This window comes from Trifolium pratense, linkage group LG2, assembly GCF_020283565.1.
Source record: "Trifolium pratense cultivar HEN17-A07 linkage group LG2, ARS_RC_1.1, whole genome shotgun sequence".
NCBI lineage: Eukaryota > Viridiplantae > Streptophyta > Magnoliopsida > Fabales > Fabaceae > Trifolium > Trifolium pratense.
The window spans coordinates 31,065,660-31,084,333 of NC_060060.1; the positions used below are offsets into that span (position 1 = coordinate 31,065,660).

General features: G+C 34.4%; 2 protein-coding genes across 2 annotated transcripts; both read left to right on the forward strand.

Moving 5' to 3' along the window:
* Window positions 1-413: 413 nt before the first annotated feature.
* On the forward strand, window positions 414-890 carry LOC123904542 (S-protein homolog 5-like). Its single transcript, XM_045954192.1, has one exon. The coding sequence runs from the start codon at window positions 414-416 to the stop codon at window positions 888-890; it is 477 nt and encodes a 158-aa protein (XP_045810148.1).
* A 6,758-nt stretch (window positions 891-7,648) lies between these two features.
* LOC123904543 (bidirectional sugar transporter N3-like) lies at window positions 7,649-9,228 on the forward strand. The gene is made up of 4 exons (XM_045954193.1): window positions 7,649-7,777; window positions 8,316-8,477; window positions 8,570-8,689; window positions 8,804-9,228. The coding sequence occupies exons 1-4, from the start codon at window positions 7,649-7,651 to the stop codon at window positions 9,158-9,160; spliced, it is 768 nt and encodes a 255-aa protein (XP_045810149.1). The 3' UTR covers window positions 9,161-9,228.
* Window positions 9,229-18,674: the final 9,446 nt, after the last annotated feature.

The following is an 18,674-nucleotide window of genomic DNA, read 5'->3' on the forward strand; positions in this document are numbered from 1 at the left end:
TTAATGATTCTAACATTTTATGTTATATTCCAAAACTAACATTTGACTAGCATGAGAAATAGGTCTCTCTAATTAATGCACTAGCAGTATAATGAATTATTTTATTGTATTTAATAAGGGTACAAATGGAATTGTGTCAAAGTGTTTCTTATAAAAAGGACCGAAGGGAGTACAAGTTTCTTTATTATTGTAACCAAAAAAAAAGATTAATATGGTCAAAAGATCTTTATTATTGTAACAAAAAAAAAGAAGAGTTTCTTCTTTACATTTATTATACCATTAATATGGTCAAAAGGTTAATTAATTACTTTGTAAAAAAAAAACTCTTTTCATCGGATTCTACACTATATATAACAAAAATCTAATCCTAAGTTTCAATATCTATTTATCCAAAAATCTGTTGAATAATCAAGATGGTTTCAACCTCCAATATTGTGCTATTAGTTTCTCTGTTACTAACAATTCTTGTTGCATTGCAGTTCAATGAAGGTCAAAGTTTTACGCCTATTCCTGTCCCAGTAAAAGTATATGTTACCAACAACTTAACTGGCAATCTTCAGCTTGGTATTGAATGTAAAGACAAGCATCAGGATTTTGGATATCAAATCAAACATTTTAGAGAAAGTTACATCTTCACTGTTCATCCTACATTCCTATTTCCAACTAAATTATTCTGGTGTAGTTTTTCATGGATTAATGGAGCTAAATATTTTAACATTTATGATCAAAAACGAGATGAGGATGATTGCGACAAAGAATGTCGTTGGGAAATAAATGCATACGGACCATGTAAGTTGAAGGCTGGATCTATACAATGTTTTCAGTGGAATGCTAATATTGTTGAAGGAGATATGATAACTGGTGAAGGGAATAATAATCACAATGTGTAACTTAATCAATATATTTATTTTTGTAATCGAAGAATAAAACTAATGAATAATATATATTGTGAGTTTTATTATTGTCAATCATATCATATTTTTTTTATAAGCAAAATAGTATTATAAGAGAGTATAAGGGGTATTCAATCTCTTACAATGCAAAACAAGTTATAGTATGTCTTGAAAACAATAATAAGGATCGAAACACCACTCAAAAAAAGACAACAAAGAATGGCGTCTGGATCTACCACTAAACCATACTCAAGAGATAACTTTAATATCGTCCAATAAGGAGACGACATTAGGAAAAGACCCATTGAAAATCACATTATTTCTAGGTGAACACTCTGGTACACATATTATGTAAACATGTACCGGTACACCGCTGAGGTGTATAATTTTAATTGGTCCACATATAATGATTATTTAACATATCATTTCAAGACTTATTTAAATATGAATTTTCTAAATTACTATTTTAATTTCCAAAAATTTCAAAATGCCACCATAGGAATTTTTGTAATTTAAAAATCTTATAACATGTTTCAAGTAATTTTGAAACATTTCCTCTCTTCCTTGTTCTTGATATGTTCTTCATTTCCCCTCTCTCTCTCTCTCTCTCTCTCTCTCTCTCTCTCTCTCTCTCTCTCTCTCTCTCTCTCTCTCTCTCTCTCTCTCTCTCTCTCTCTCTCTCTCTCTCTCTCTCTCTCTCTCGTTCTCACCTCTATGTCCTCTCTCCACGGCATTGTTCTTCTTCCACCGCCGAAATAATACTTTTTAGAGTTTTTCTTGTCTCTCTGTGTTTTAATCTTCTATTTTTAGGTTTTTTCAAAAGTTGGGAAATTGGTCTTCTATCTTATTCATGTTGTTGTTTATTGTTTGTGTTGTGATGAAAAGAATTGGCTATTCAGTTAACTAAAGGATTTTGCACCATGCATGAAAGGTAGTCTCTGTACTGATAAAAGCATGAAAAATGCTTAATAGTAGGGAACAACCATGGATCTTGTCTTTGCCCCAACCTCTGGTTAATTTTCTCGGTCTCTCTGCCCTTTATTCACTTAGCTAGCCTTAAACGTTTTATTATATTATTATTATATGAATAAAGATGGCACAAAAAATAGAAGGGAGCAAGGGAATGGATCTTGTCTTTGCCCCCTTTTCTCATATCCATCATCTCCTATATGAAGTTGTCGGTCGTGAACATTGCAAAGCTTGGCAGCAGCCACAAACAATCTAGTACAATGTTGGGGGGTTGGGGCAAAACAAAAAACCTATGCGGTTGTTTTGATTAAAAAAGTTAATTAAAGTAAAATAAGCTGACTCATTGGGTGTATATTCGTATGAGTGATACCATGATTATATATAGAAGATGTATATTTGAAGAAAATCAAAGTTGAAAGATGTTAATTTTTGTTAGAAAGATTGTATTTTTGAAGAAAATTGAGGTTCAAAGATTTGTTAATTTTGCATTAGAATAGTAGTATTTCTGAAGAAAATCAAAATTAAAAGATCTTGTTGTTTGTTCATCGTGCGCGGCGGCCAAACAGGGTTAGGGATGTTGCTTTAGGTTTACATGCTCTTTCTATTTCTATTTCTATTTTTTATTTTATTTTCACAATATAAAACAAAAGATTAATATTAAAAAAAATAACAAACAAACTTATGTAAAAAAATGATCATTTGTCTTGTTGGTAATACGGTACGTTGTATGCTTTATTAATCAATGGTGATGGGTTCAAATCTCTCTTGGGTTAATTTTTATTTTACTTTTTATTTTTTTAATAAATTTTTACGAACTTACAATCTTTTATTGGTATGTTTGAATTAACTTATTTTTGAATTTATAAAAAAAATTATACAAATAAATAATGATTAAATCCCAACTGACCGATCTAACGGTTATTTAAGAATCCTTCACGGACCAAATTTTATTTAGCTTTTATTTTTTAGCTTATCAAAAATATTTCTCTCTAACAATTAACTTATTTTCGATACTCTTATGGTAACTGAACTAACAGTCAATTAAGAATCTTAGTTCCTATGAAAAAACTATTAAGTCTTAACTAATTCTACTGATCGTGATTTCTCAAAAAAAATTCTACCGGAAGTCAAATTTTCTCTCAAACAATTCAATACCACCTAATTGGAATGACACACATAGGATTCAAATTTTTGGCAATACAACGGCTCAATATCAACTAGTTTGATTAATTGTTATTCAAAAAACCTAGTTATCAGGAATGGATTATTAAGTCTCTACCATTTCTATCGATAAGAACCAAGGAAATAAATTGACCAAATTAAATGGAAACACATAAGAATTTAATTGTCGACACTAGTTAGATTAATTATGACTCAAGAAACCTAGTTCAAATTCAATGAGTGTTAAGTCTCAACTAATTTTCTCAATTGTAACTATGGGAATCAATTCATCTCAGTTAATCTATTCAACTTACCTAAGTGGAATAATATATATAACACTTAAGAAGTTGAATTTCAACAATCTAATGATTCAACCTCATATTGTTGGGCTAATATTGCTCAAGAAACCTAGTTATTATGAAATAATTGTTAAGTCACAGCCAACTAGATTGAAAATGACTAAGAAGATCAAATATTATCATTGTGATTGTTCAACTTGACCAAATTGAAATGAGAAACACTTAAGAATTCAAATTATGACAGTCAAAACAGTTAAACCTCAACTAGTTAGATTAACTATGACTTAGGAAATCTAGTTAATATGAAATGACTATCAATCTCAACTAATAATGTTGATCGTGACTAAAAAAATCAAAATTTATAGATCAAATTCTTGCAACTTGAAACACATATGTTCATAAGTAAACCTAGCTAATTATACTTACTTGTATTAAGAAATTCAAATTTTCACAATTCGTTCAATATCGTCTAATTGGACTTGTCGCGGCGCGAAAAATATCCTCGAGTGTGAAGACTCGAAAAATAACAGAGTCGCCACTGAATTTTATTTATCCCATAGAAGGGAAAGGAAAATATCGAGAAAACCTTGAGGGGTGAGAAATGGGTTCGGGAGTTGGTTATGCGAGGGGAAGGTATTAGCACCCCTTACATCCGTTGTACTCAACGGGAACCTTTTAGAGGGAGACTGTTTGTTTGCTTTAATGTGTTTTTAATGTTTGCTTAAATATTTGTTTTTCGCTTCATTGATAGAAAAAAGTTTGTTTTTATTATCATTAATATGATTATGGATATGGGGGAAAATGTTTGTTTTTTATTATTGTGTCCGACAAGATGTTGAATCCTGCTCCTACGTATTCTCATGTGCAATGGGAAAATCAGGGTTTCGTAGTTCAGGGTAAAAAATATTTATGGGTTGGTTGCTTTTAGACGCATGACGTCTAAGTCGCATTCTCGTATTTAAACGCTGCTTGTATGCTCGCACTTCGGAGGCTTAAGCGTTGTTTGTATTACGGAGAATGTCGCATTCTCGTATTTAAACGCTGCTTGTATGCTCGCACGGTGGAGGCTTAAGCGTTGTTTGTGTTACGGAGAAAGGACGAAAACGTCACCCGTTTTATTAAAAGAGTTTTACTTTTACTGCGCGCGAGAGTAGTGAAAAAGGTTTGAGTGTTTTGAGTTGATTTTATGAGTTTTGTGAAAATGTTTGAGAATGAGAATGGTCTGAGACACGAGTCATACGTCAGGGCCTCGAAATCATCCGGATAGAGAAAGTCATATGTCAGTCCCTTCCTTTTTCATTCTTTTAATCTTAAGTCATTTTAGTTTGATTTAACGAAATAAAAAGAAAAGATTAAGAGATATTTTTTATGTGTTTTAAGGTTTGAGAATGAGAATGGTCCGAGACACGAGTCATACGTCAGGGCCTCGAAACCATTCGGGTAGAGAAAATCATACGTCAGTCCCTTCCTTTTTCATTCTATTTATTGATTAAGTGTTGAATACATTTAAGGAAGACGAAGAAGAAACAAATCAAGCTAAAAAAGTATAGACAATAAGCTCTTATTTGAATAAGCACTTATATGAATAAGCACTAAAAAATAAATAAACCGCCACTGGGGGTGTAAACTGGGGTCTGAAGGTGAGGCAATAGCAAATCTGCAACACTAAGCCCAGCCCAGTTCGTCCAAAAAAAAAAGCAGAACAAAAATGATTCAGCGTGTCATCAGGATCAGGGTGCGCGATAGGCTTCACAGATCTGGGCTTTCGGATTCATCCGATGGCTTGGATTTTAAAATAATCAAACAGATCTCTGCCTTTCACCAGATCCAACAGACATGTTTTAAACTTGGGAGGGAGCCAATGACGCGCTGACACGTCATCTTCTTCAACCTCCTTCACCTTCTTCACGTTGAAGAATCAACAACAAGAAGCCATGAAAGCTTCAAGTGAAGCTCACGGCCAAACACAACATCATCAATTCTTGACCAAAAATCAAAAGTTTATATACCATTTCGCTCGAAATCATTTGTAGATCATGAATATAAACTTAGATTTTTTAAAAGGTGTTTGTATCTCAAAAAAGTTCGAAACTTTAAAACCCAAAAAAACTTTAAAATTCACATTTGAACGAATTAAACAAAATTAAGGTTTGGAAAAGCTTCAGTAGGTGTTCATGAGTAAAAAAACGTTTAGAAACCTACTTGTTTTGTGCTTTGTTTCGGTGGGTTAACTCTCACTCTTTTATTAGCTATTTTTGAACCTTGTGTAAGCTTTTGTTGATGGTTTTTCTTCGTTTTTCTTGCGGGTTCAAGCTTAAGGAGGTGTTTGGAGTGATTTGGGTGAAGAGATTTGAAGGTTGGAGGTGGTTTTAACGGATTTCGAATTTGGGAAAAGTGATGGAGAAGAGGTGAGCTTTTTGCGTTTCTTTCTCTGATTTCTCTCTAACTCTCCCCTCAAAAATCGTCCTCCTTTTGCTCTATACTTATACACAAAATTGATGCATCTTTGTCCAATGGATTAATTTGAGTTATGATTAAAGTGTGGTTTGGAAAAACAATTGGTATTGCACGTATGAAAAAGAAGAAATGAAGTGATTGGTCCTTCATGCTTCTAAATTTGGTGAAGATTGAGCATGGTTTTGATGAAAAGTTGAAAAAGAGAGTGAGGCTAGCAGCAGGGTAGGGAGAAGGCGCAGCACTGTTCATGGAGGAAAGGGAACTTGCACTGTGCTGCTAGCTACAGTGTTCTGTCCTTCTTGTTTCATTTTTTTGTTTTTTTGATAATAATAATAATAAGGGTCTTGTTAACATGTGCCCTTAGGGCACATGTTAAGATATACCAAAATAGAAATTCAACATTTAATGATACAAGAAATTTAATGCTTCAAAAGTTAAAATGCACAAATTAGCATTTAATATTTTCTATTTTTGTTTCCTTAACATGTGCCTTAAGGGCACAAGTTAACATTCTCCTAATAATAATAATATATGATAAAAAATAAACAAGAAGGGGTGGGGGGATTGACGCAGCAACACAGCTTTTGCTGTTGTTGTGTTGTTTTTATTTATTTTTTATAAAGAACATATTTTTTTTGGATTTTTTTTAATAAAATAATGGAATGTGAGAATAACGAAGAAAAAATAAAAATGAGATGGAGAGTGTGCATATGAAATGGGCAGGACAAAATTAGGGTATGACAGAACTAAAACGGTAACTTATTATGAATTTATATTTCAACAATCAAGCATGTCTAGAATAGCAAAATATAAAAGGAAAATGCTAAACAGTGCCCCCGGGGCATTGTTTAAGAAACCAAATATAGTAATATCATATTGAAGTTTGTGCAGTCAACGCCTCGAAAGTCTAAAAAGTGTTATTTTCAATTTTAAAATTTTTTTTTTTGGTTTCCTTAACCAGTGCCCCGGGGGCACCGGTTAGCATGACCCTACTTTTTATAGTAGTAGTATTTATAACAGAACACTATATATATATATATATATATATATATATATATATATATATATATATATATATATATATATATATATATATATATATATATATTTACTCTCCCCCGCTTTTTTTATTTATTTACCTAATTATTTTTATTTTTGTTGTGCAGCCAATTTGATTTCGTTTGGAGTATTTTTGGCCCCGATGTAAGTCAATTTAACAATTAGTATAATATATTAGTATATCTTAAATGAGTCAGTCTATTCCTTTATTTTATTTGATTTAATGGTTAAATTTTTTTTATAATTAAAACAATGATTAAACTAGACAATCTCTTATAAGCAATATCGATTAAGAACAAGAACTGTTTATCTTTTTGATATTTTTTTTTGTTGTTGATAAATTATGTGATCAAATTTTTATGACCTTTCATTTTAATTATGCATGTTGTGTTGTATATTTTCAAAAAATATGGTAAAAGAAAATTGGTCCCTTTTAATCCAAAAGATAACTAGTTCTGGTTCTTAATCGACATTGTTTAAGAAGGATTTTATAGTTTGGAGTTAGCGAGAGAGAGATAGTTTAGGAGAAAACCATTGCTTTAATTATTAGAATATTTGTTTTAAAGTTTTGTAAAAAAATAATATACTAAAAAATTTCAACCATTAGATCAAATAAAATAAATGGATATAATTTGGTGTCAAGGTGTTAAATTATATATTATAATATGTTTTGATTTTATCTGTATAAAAAATAAAATAAAACTTTTTCCTATAAATATATATTGCAGACTTACATTTATCAGAATCCATAGGAGAAGGAGCACAGAAAACTTTCAGTCGCTACCGTATTTGGTAGCCCTGTTTTCGTGCATGCTCTGGCTCTACTATGGGTTTTTACTGGAGCATGGCATTTTTATTATTGGTATAAACGCTGCTGGATGCCTATTTGAGGCCGTTTATATCACTTTATACCTCATTTATGCTCATGGAGATGCTAAGGTAATTTCAGATTTACAATTGTACGTATATATAAATTATGCAATATATGTTCTATACTTCCATTGCTTAATTATGCTCCTCTCGTAGAACATATATGTATATAATGTAATGAAAGCTAGCTAGACTCTTAGATTGCAGGTACTGTATAACATATACATTGGTTGTATAAAAGAAAAACATTTATATTAGAATTCTTAGACTTGTATGTATTGGTAGTGTGGATGTTAAACATATTTTTATTTATTAATTTATTAGTTAATGACCTAGCAAGTTGTGAGTTACATATTAGAAATAAATTATAGGGATAGTATTAGAAATAAAATATAGGGACAGTTTTAAATGCAATGAAAGATGATACATAACATCAACTATAGCTTAGGAAAAAAACAAAAACTATAGCTTAGAAAAAAGAAAGGAAAAAAAAATGCAATGAAGCTAGACTCTTTTATTATGTGTATTCGAAGTTTATCTAAAAATTATTTGTATTTTAAGTTTATTACAAATTATTAATATGTTTTTAATTTGTTTTTAATTACAGCGATTAACCCTCAAATTGCTTATGGCAATTAATGTGGGTTTACTTTTATCGATCTTCTTAGTTATAGAATTTGCTATAACTAAGAAGAATCGTGTCATGATACTTGGGTGGATATCTACTTCTGTGTCTATCGGCGTGTTTGCGGCACCTCTCAGTGTCATGGTAAGTTAATTACATATAATTTAAACTTTACTACTTTACTATTACTATTACTATTATTATTTGTTTTAATTGTTAATTTATTGCATGTGTAGGTCCAGGTCATTCGAACTCGAAGTGTCACATCCATGCCACTTGCACTTTCAGTTTGTCTGATAGTGAGCGCCGGTGTATGGTTTTGCTACGGCGTTTTTGTAGGAGATATGAATATCTACGTAAGTATAAAATAAATTAAACTAATTACATTATATTTTTTTTTGTTGAAAATAACTAATTACATTATATAATAATTATAATTATAATATATATTGAGTAGTTTTTTTTTCCAGCTCCCCAATGTGATCGGACTCACACTGGGGGCTATTCAGGTTCTCTTATACTGCTACTATTCCTGTGCCGGTAGGGAAACCGACATTGAGAGAGCGGTTGTCCAGGAGAATTTGAGAGAAGGCGGCGATAATTTAGTAGGTGGAGATGCTCCGGTCATTGAATTGGTGGAAGTAGGTGGCCGACTCGTAGAGGTAGCGGAGGGAGGTGGAAGGGAGGTGGGGTCGGTGACAGCTGGTGGGGAAGAGGGAGAGAGAGGGGAGGTGGCCGAGGGAGGCGGAGGTGAGGTTTCGGAGGACACAGAGGAGCGCGGCGTGGAGGATCAAGGTATTTATTTTATGTGTGTTTGGATAAATTAATTTTAAGTAATTCTGATTTTGTAAAACTGTGTTTTAGTTTTTAAATGTAAAGAGATATATTTGTGTTAGCAAAAACACCCCTCATTTCCTCTTATTGATGCATGTTGTGTTGCTGGTGTACTATGACAGGAGAATTAGGTGGAGATGCTCCAGCCATTGAGTTGGTGGAAGTAGGTGGCCGACTCGTAGAGGTTGCGGAGGGAGGTGGAAGGGAGGTGGGGTCGGTGACAGCTGGTGGGGAAGAGGGAGAGAGAGGGGAGGTTGCCGAAGGTGGAGCAGACAGAGGGCCAGTGGCTGGGGAAGAGGAAGAGAGAGAGGAGGTGGCTGAGGGAGGCGGAGGTGAGGTTTCTGAGGACATAGAAGAGCGCGACGTGGAGGATCGAGGTATTTTCTACTATTTTATGTGTGTTTGGATAAATTAATTTTAAGTAATTCTGATTTTGTAAAACTGGGTTTTAGTTTTTAAATGTAAAAAGATATATTTGTGTTAGCAAAAACACCCCTCATTTACTTGTCAATAAGAAAGAATGACCTTCCTCTTATTGATGCATGTTGTGTTGCTGGTGTACTATGACAGAAGAATCAGGTGGTGCCGTGGTGGTGGCAGAAAGGCTTAGTGAAATTAATTGCATCAAGGACAGGTATGTATTTTCAAAATTTGTACACGCTCACTCCTATATCATGGTTAAGAAAGTGTAGAACAGTTTCAACCTGTACTAAATGATTGTTCTTGTTTCTGATCTTTTGACAGCTTCTCGTGGCAAACCCAGGACCAATTGTAATGAAGCAGGGAATTTTGTTATTTTGGATGGAGACTCATGGTTGTTAAGTAAGAATGAAAACTTGTCAGAAAATTTTGTTATTTTGGTGTATAACGTTAACTATTCTGTAATTGCATTGATGATATCACTATCTGATTCCAGATTCAACATTTTCATTTCTGCAGTGAGTGCTTTTGGTCTGTAGCATAATCTTAAAAGCAGGCTGTTGTGCAATCCATGTTCGGTAGTGCTAGGGATGCAGAAGTGGCTTGGTAGCTATTAACTAGACACCAGAAACATTGCCCTTGAGAAACTTAGTGGGTATTGAATGTAAATGATCAACAAGCCACATCAAGTGAGGAAGAACAAGTGTTACTTGCAGAACAAGCTATTGAGGGTCATGACAGTTTGAAGTAGATTAGTCTTAACTTAGCTATTAGATTGTGTGTGTTAGTTTGTTGTAACTACATAGAGTTAGTTATCCATGTGGCATTGCCAGCTAAGCAGAAGCTTCTAGTATTAGGAAGTTAGTTACAATCTCAGCTTGTGTATATAAGCTACTTTGTACTCTTTATCTCATTTCATCAAGAATCAATCAATACAATCTTAGTTTCCAAAATGATTTCTCTCCTTTTATCTTCTTTCTCTGCCATCTTCAAGAGTGGGTGTAGCTGTTACTGTTATTGTGAAGTGTACAGAATACAGGCCTTGTTAAATGGTAAATTTGAAACATATATTTGTGAAGTGTACCTTTCTGTCTACACTTTGCTTGCAAGTTGCAACAGCTCCACTTTGGTCAGACCTGATTTAAACTTCCTCGAGGTTCAGTTTGAATCTTGGAATGATATGGTTCATGTTTTCAAAAAATCCTTGCAGGGTGAAAAATGAACATATTTCAGAGATGTATTATTATTATTTATTATTTCGTTTTTACTGTTGATATCAGTAGTGGTGAATTGTTTTTGTATGCGCTTTAACGAATGTACTAGTTGTAGTTGATGTTTGCTATTTAATATTTATCTCTTTATTGAGTTTGATACCGTGTTTTTATAAATTTGTCGCTTTATCTCATGCCAGGTTACTATAAGTTATTTGCTTAATATATGTCTTTGTGTTACAGTTTGAAGATAATGTGTGGGACGAATTTGATGAGAATGACGATCTCATAGTCCCACATTCTGGAAGCCAACACAATAATCAGTTTGTAATAGAGGGTGATGGCTGTAAGAAATCACATCACAACTTAAATGGTTTACAAAGTAGTGGTTATGTTAGTAGCTAGCTATGGCACTCTGGCTAAAGATGAATTATACTTGCAAAATTTGACCCAGAATGAAAGAATGCCAGAAAAGGATTCATCATCTGACACACCTGAAGGTATATTTTCTTCATGTGATGGTGACTCATACCGGCATGTCTCATGTCTGACCACTGTTTCAAGAGCGGCAATATAGATTCTGGCGGTAGCAAGCTTTGTGCAGACGATACCATCTTGGGAGAAAAGTGTGGGGTGGAACATGATGGTGTCCCTGCTTCGTTGTCAATGTTCAATGAATCAGATAAAAAATCCGGTCATAAAGATGCCTTGGTGTCCAAAGAAAAGGTTTGTTAGTTGCCTTTTCAACCTGGGTTTTGAATTCTTGAATTTCAAATTATGAAGCTATAATTTGATGTGGGTTTTTTATAGAAACATCGGGCACATACTGATATCCGTATGATCTTCCTCTCAAAGGCACATGAAAAATTAATTTTGATACATGCCTCTGACCTCAGATCGTATATTCATGACCTAATTTTTTTTTATCCCGGTTATAGTTGTAACTAATACTGTGTTTGTATTTAGGGCAATCTAGTAGTCATGCCATTTGTTGTTGTGAATAATGTTTTGTCATGTTTCACTATTTTCACTTATTGGGAACTTGTGCTTGACCTTTATGCAGGACCCAAACAAAATTCTTTCGTTTTGAGGGTAATTTGTTGGGTTTGTCTTGTTTATCATGCAAGTTTGATAGCATGGGTGGGTTAGTTTCTGAAAGCCCGGTGTATTTTATATCACCAACCGTTTCTTTGTATTACAATTGCAGAAAAAGCTTCCAAAGTCATCAGCAGGAAAGCGAAAAAATGACAATTCTGCTCATTGTTATACTCCACCTGAGCAATATGCAGATATAAATCAGCAGTTTGGAGACTCTTCTAGTGGAGTTACTTCTCTTGATAGTAATCAGAAGCATAAGCAGAACACAGATTATGGTTCTTTAGGCGGCATACTGTCACAAACTCCTTTAGTGAGCCTAGACTTTAGTCATGGTCCAAACCACACTTCCATCTCTTCAAATTTCTCTGGACCAAGTGAGGAGCATGATGGATATATGTCTCCTGTTGGAATATAGAATAAAAGAATAAAATAGGTTTTAACATTAGAATTGATCAATTTGAGTACAATCATTCAAGAGTTTAAATAGAGTATGCTATACCTAATGGGCCTAATTAACAGGCTAAGTAAAACTGAATAAAATCTATAATAATAATAATATACTATTTACAACACTCCCCCTCAAGCTGATGAATGGTTATCAAGCATTCCAAGCTTGCAAGTACGTTGGTTGAATTGTTGTGCTGGTAAACCCGCCTTTATTAATTTATGCTTCTCTTTGACAGAATGTTTATTATCATAACATAACTTCATAGGATCTTCACATTGTGGTGAGAGTTGTTTAGAAGAGACAAAATTAGACGTAGGACGTCTATATATGGAGGGACATGATCTCTTTTCTCTTCTCAAAGCAAGAGGTACATCATTCGGGTCAGTATCACAAGTATCAGAAATATGAGAATTATCTATAGGATGAACATTTTCAGTGCTTACCACCGGATCATACGATTGAGTTTGCTGTTGGAGCGGGACAAGTTTACTTCTTCTCTGATACACCCGAGTTGGTACTGAAGGTATTGATTCCTCCAAAACAGAAGACATTGGAGGACAAGGAACACTTATAGACTCAGGTTCAAGAGTGGGTGCATGGACGTGTGTTCTAGGGAGACTAGGACCCATAACCAGAAGCTCAGACTCAGACTCTAAGTCATTTACATTCTCCCCCTGAGACTGAGGGCGAGAAAAGTACGACACATTTTCATGAAAAGTGACATCTTTGGAGACAAAAAATTTACGACTGGGAGGATGATAACATTTGTACCCCTTTTTGTTAGGTGTGTAACCCAGAAAGATACACCTGACAGCACGAGGATCCAACTTGTTGCGATATTGTTTATGAACATGAACAAAAGCAACACAACCAAACACACGAGTCTTAAGATTCTGTAATATAGGAGCAGAAGGAAAATGTGAGAGCATAAATTTAACGGGACTGGTATTACCTAAAGCACGAGATATGACTCGATTAATCAGATAGACAGTAGTAAGAACTGCCTCTCCCCAATATGAAGTGGGAACAGACATTTGAAACATAAGACATCGAGCAACTTCAAGTAAATGACGGTTTTTTCTTTCTGCGACACCATTTTGTTGAGGGGTGTCGACACATGTGAATTCATGGATTATGCCATGTTTACTAGTGAAGTTAGAAAAAGTATGATTGACATATTCTCTACCATTGTCTGAACGAATTCTTTTGATACCTTTCCCAAATTGTGTTTTGACCATATTATAAAATTGAATAAATAATTGTGGTACTTCTGATTTAGCATTCATCAAAAAAACCCAAGTTAATCGGGTACAATCATCAATAAAAGAAACAAACCATTTTGCACCAGAAACATTGGAGGTAGGGGCAGGTCCCCAAACATCAGAGTGAATAATATTAAAAGGTTCATCACTTTTATTGAAACTAGGAGAAAAAGAAACACGATGGTGTTTTGCTAACTCGCAAACATCACACTTAAACGACTCAACAGAATGTCGTAAAAACAATAATGGATACATAGACTTAATTATAGAAAATGGGGGATGACCAAGACGCTTGTGTTGAAGCCAAATTTGTGCGGCAGAAGAGGAAGATTCAGACGGGAGAGAGGAAGACAACACCTTTGGACCAGTTGGCTCTTCAGAGAAGTAGTATAACCCATCCTTTTCTATAGCAATTCCAATCGTCTGTCCCGAGGTCAAGTCCTGAAAAACACAATGAGAAGCAAAGAAAGTTACTTTACAATTTAGATCACGGGTAAGCTGATGGATGGAAATTAAATTGTGGGAAAGTGTAGGAACATGAAGCACGGATTGCAGCTTAAATGAATGTTGTAAGTCAATATTTCCAATGCCAACAACACGAGCATTAGAGCCATCAGCAATAGTGATATAAGGTGTGCTCAAAGATGAAGTATAGGAGGATAGTAAGGTGGAATCAAATGTCATATGATTAGTAGCACCAGAGTCAAGAATCCAAGCTTTTTTGGGGATAACACCACAAACAGTAAAGGATCGGGAGTACACATTCTTACCAGTAATTGCTAGAGACCCAGATGCAGAAGGCTTACTAATAGAAGCAAGAATAGACTGTAACGTTCAACGTCATCCTGACTGAAAGAGGACAAGTCCGTTTCTCCCTTTGCGATGTGTGCCTGATTTTGCTGCATATTCCGATTTTGTTGCATATTCCGAGAGCCTCCTCTTCGCCTCAGAACCTCCTCTTTTCCATGTAGTTTGAAACAATTTTTCTTGTTATGATAAGGCTCTTTGCAATAATTAGAGGTGGGAATAGGCTAGGCCGAGCTAGGCTTTGCCAAGCCTGAGCCTGGCCTGTCAAAAAATCGAAGGTCTGAGCCTGGCCTGTGGCCTATCATAGGCTTAAATTCTAGGCCTGAGCCTGGCCTTTTGAAAGTCTGATGTAGCCTGTTAGCCTGTTTAAAAGCCTATTTCATATGAACATATTTAAATAAATAATTATATTTATTTTGAAATATACTTATGAACTAATAAAATAATGTTCCATTTGATATTTTAGAGAATTTGACTATATATGTCATCATATTTCAATTCTAGTTTATAATAATACATTTATATATGTTAAAAACTAATGTAGATTAATAAACTTAAATTACTTAAAAAGTTAATAGATTTATAATTTAATCAAAGTATAAATTTTAATATATAAATAATAATCGTAATAAAAATATTATTCATGTTAACTTAAATAGGCCGGCCTAGTAGGCCTCAAAGGCTTTTTTAATGGCCTGCGGCCTGGCCTTTTTAGCTAAATAGGCTTATAAAAAAGCATTGGCCTGCTCTATTTAAAGAAATAGGCTGGCCTGGCCTGAGCCTATGTAGGCTAGGCCTTAAGGCCATGTAGGCCGGCCTGGCCTGTTCCCACCTCTAGCAATAATCACAATAGAATATGGGTGAAGATGGTTGTGGTCCTTTGCCGGCGACGAGTGCTGACACATCAGGAGGATGCTCGCTAAGCATAGCATGACGACGAGTTTCTTCGCTACGAACCGTGTAAAAAACTTCAGTAAGAGTGGGGAGTTTTTCCTTTCCCAAAATCTGTACCCGAATGGGGTCAAACTCAACATTTAGACCTGCCAAGAAATCAAATATCCTATCCCTCTCAACTACAGCATTAAGAATGACGGTGTCTTGACTGCACTCCATCTTCAAATTTTGATATTGATCAAGTTCAATCCAAAGAGAATTGAGAACCCCAAAATATTCAGTGACCGGAAGATTTCCTTGTTTGGTGTTGAAGATTTTTCTCTTAATGTCATAACAAGCAGACATATCTTGTTTCATGGAATAACTGCAACTGAGGTAATCCCAAATTGCTCGTGCGGTAGAGAGATACATACAATTTCTACTAATTTCGGGAGATATGGAGTTCCAAAGCCAAGTAATAATAACAGAATCATCTTTATCCCATGAAGGGAAATTAGGAGCAGTGACCAAAGGAGGATCACCTTCAAGATGGCCAATCATATCACAACCTTTCAGTGTCTGACGAATTAATTGAGACCATTGAAAATAATTTTTTTCGCCATTAAGCCAATAACCTTTCTGAATGACGAAATCCTTAGCATTAAAAGGAGTTGGAACAGCCGGAGGTGGGGGTGGAGGTGGAGGTGGAGGTGGAGGAGGGTCATTAACTTCTTCCATTGAAGAAAAAGGAGCAACTAAAAAAAGATCGACAGTCCAACGAGAGATAACAAAAAATACCCAAAAAATTGAGTATCTCAGAAAACTTATTTGAACACACCAACAGAAAGCTCAGGTCAAGACGAGAAAACTGACATAAAAATCGTCAAAAACGGAGGCCAACAGGGCGGCGCGTGTACAACACGCGCTAGTGACGGCGACGCGACTGGTTGTCACGCGCCGGTGAAGAAGCCGCGCGTGAGGGCGCGTGAGGGCGTGGAGACGGCTGATTTTTACGGCGTTGGACTCGGAATTGGAAGGCGGTTATGATGATGTTAATGAAGGTTTGATAGGTTCAATGTAAGTATGAAAAACGAGACAGACAGGTTGATGAATGTTAACCAACGAAGGTAAAAAAGAAAAGGATGAAGGTTAAAAAAAAAAAAAAATTGCACTTATGGCGGCTAGGGTTTATGCGGAAGCGCTTCCCAAAAATCGGGAGCTCATGATACCATGTTGGAATATAGAATAAAAGAATAAAATAGGTTTTAACATTAGAATTGATCAATTTGAGTACAATCATTCAAGAGTTTAAATAGAGTATGCTATACCTAATGGGCCTAATTAACAGGCTAAGTAAAACTGAATAAAATCTATAATAATAATAATATACTATTTACAACATCTCCTTCTCTTATAGAATCATCTTATGCTTCAAACATGGATGTTTCTCATGGTCATATTCTTTGGTGGCTGCATCCTTGGAAACAAATGAGAATAAGGAAATTAAAAGTAACCTCTTAAGTATGATTACAAAAACGAAAGAAGGGCAAATGAAATGACATTTCACAGCCAGGTTCTTCTCAGCAGGTAGCTCATCAATTTGAAATGAAAATGAAGGTCATAGTAAAGTTCGAGGGGTCAGTCTAGGATTTTCATCCAATATAGACTCATGAACTGTACCGGAAAGCTCACCGATACGCTCAGCTCTGGACCAAAACTTGCTCGAAGCAAATAGCTTTTGCAACTTGCAACAGGTGTTGGAACATGTATTATAATCTTGTGGGGCAACTCGATCATGATTATTATCATAATAAGATTCTAGAAAAAGTGTCGCTATGTATATAAAAGTTGACTAAATTTATATAAGATTCTACTTTGTATGATTTGACCGTTGATCGATAGATTATTTATTTGAATTAGCTTGTTGGTGATGTTTGTTGTCTTGGATGAATTTTTGTTCTCGAGATATTGTATATAACTCAATCTCAAAAGTTAGTTTATGAATTTCAGGTATTAATTTTGTCAAATCTCTCGTAAATGTGGGATCTCAAACATTCAGAGTATGAATTCTACGACTCTTAGCTTAATGAGACCCGATTCATTGTATAACACAATACTTTTGCATGAATTATACAACTCTTAACTTTTGAGCAACAACCGTAAGTTATGGTTTTCTCCTTACATGATTTGTTCCTAGAGTACATAATTTATCTTGTGAAAGAAGCTGAAATCCATATGAGGAAACACACAATACAACTTTGGTAGTTTTGAAGCATAATCTGGGCGAATAATGAAAGAAGGAGACTCACTCTTGAAGAGGTAAAAGGAAAGTGAAAGCAACCAACCAATCGAAAATAGCTAGAGATTACTGTACTTTTTTTTTTTTTGAGAAAAGCTAGAGATTACATTTGGTGAGTAAAAAAAGTAGCCACTATTAGCCCAAATAAGATATAATTATTTACTTTATTTATTTTAACACACGCGCACGCACGCACACGTGAGTAGCCACTTATTTACTTTATTTTAATGCCATTTTTGTTTTGAAGCATTAACAAATTTTCAGTTCTTCCAAGTAAAAATTACCCATGATAATTATAAGATAGTAAATTTTTTTATATTATTTTGAATCCATTATATGTAGTTTCGGTTATGTTATCAATGGCACGAACCCAGAACTGAAAGGAACATTGGAAAGGGTGAAACTGAGCGGAGATCAACAGTGTAACAGCGTAACAGTAGAGAGAGAGAGAGAGAGAGAGAGAGAGAGAGAGAGAGAGAGAGAGAGAGAGAGAGAGAGAGAGAGAGAGATGAGGGAAGTGTAAGAAACCGAGGATGTTAGCATTGTCCGACCTAAAGCTTTAATCTTTCTGCTTTGTTGCATCTCATCTCAGATCAGCTCAATAGATTTTACTTTAGCTAGATCTATCCATTTTGCTTAGGTTTGTCGTCAAAATCCAATCTTTATTTTTTATTTTTTATTTTTCATTCAAATTATCTGATGAAGTTTTTCTTCAAATCTTTGAAGCCTTTGGTCAACTGGGTTTCTGTTGAAATTACTTAAAAAAAAAGTTCATTTTTATTTTCAGCTTATAAAAATCTCTCTTTTAGGTTTGTAGAATGAAAAGGTTAGGCATAGATTGTAAGATTTGTAATCTTAGTTTGTAGATTATTTTATGATTCATTTTTCTGACATTTGATAAGGTTATGCTTTGCAGATAAAGTACTTTTTAGTTAGTGTTAGTTAGTGTTAGTGTTAGTTTTTATTTTTAGTTAGTGTTAGTTAGTTAGTAATAAGCTATTATAAATTTTTTGTTTGAAGTTATTGACTGAGCAGATAAAATAAAATTAAGATGTTCCATGAGCTTTTATTATGGTGGATGAATTGTTG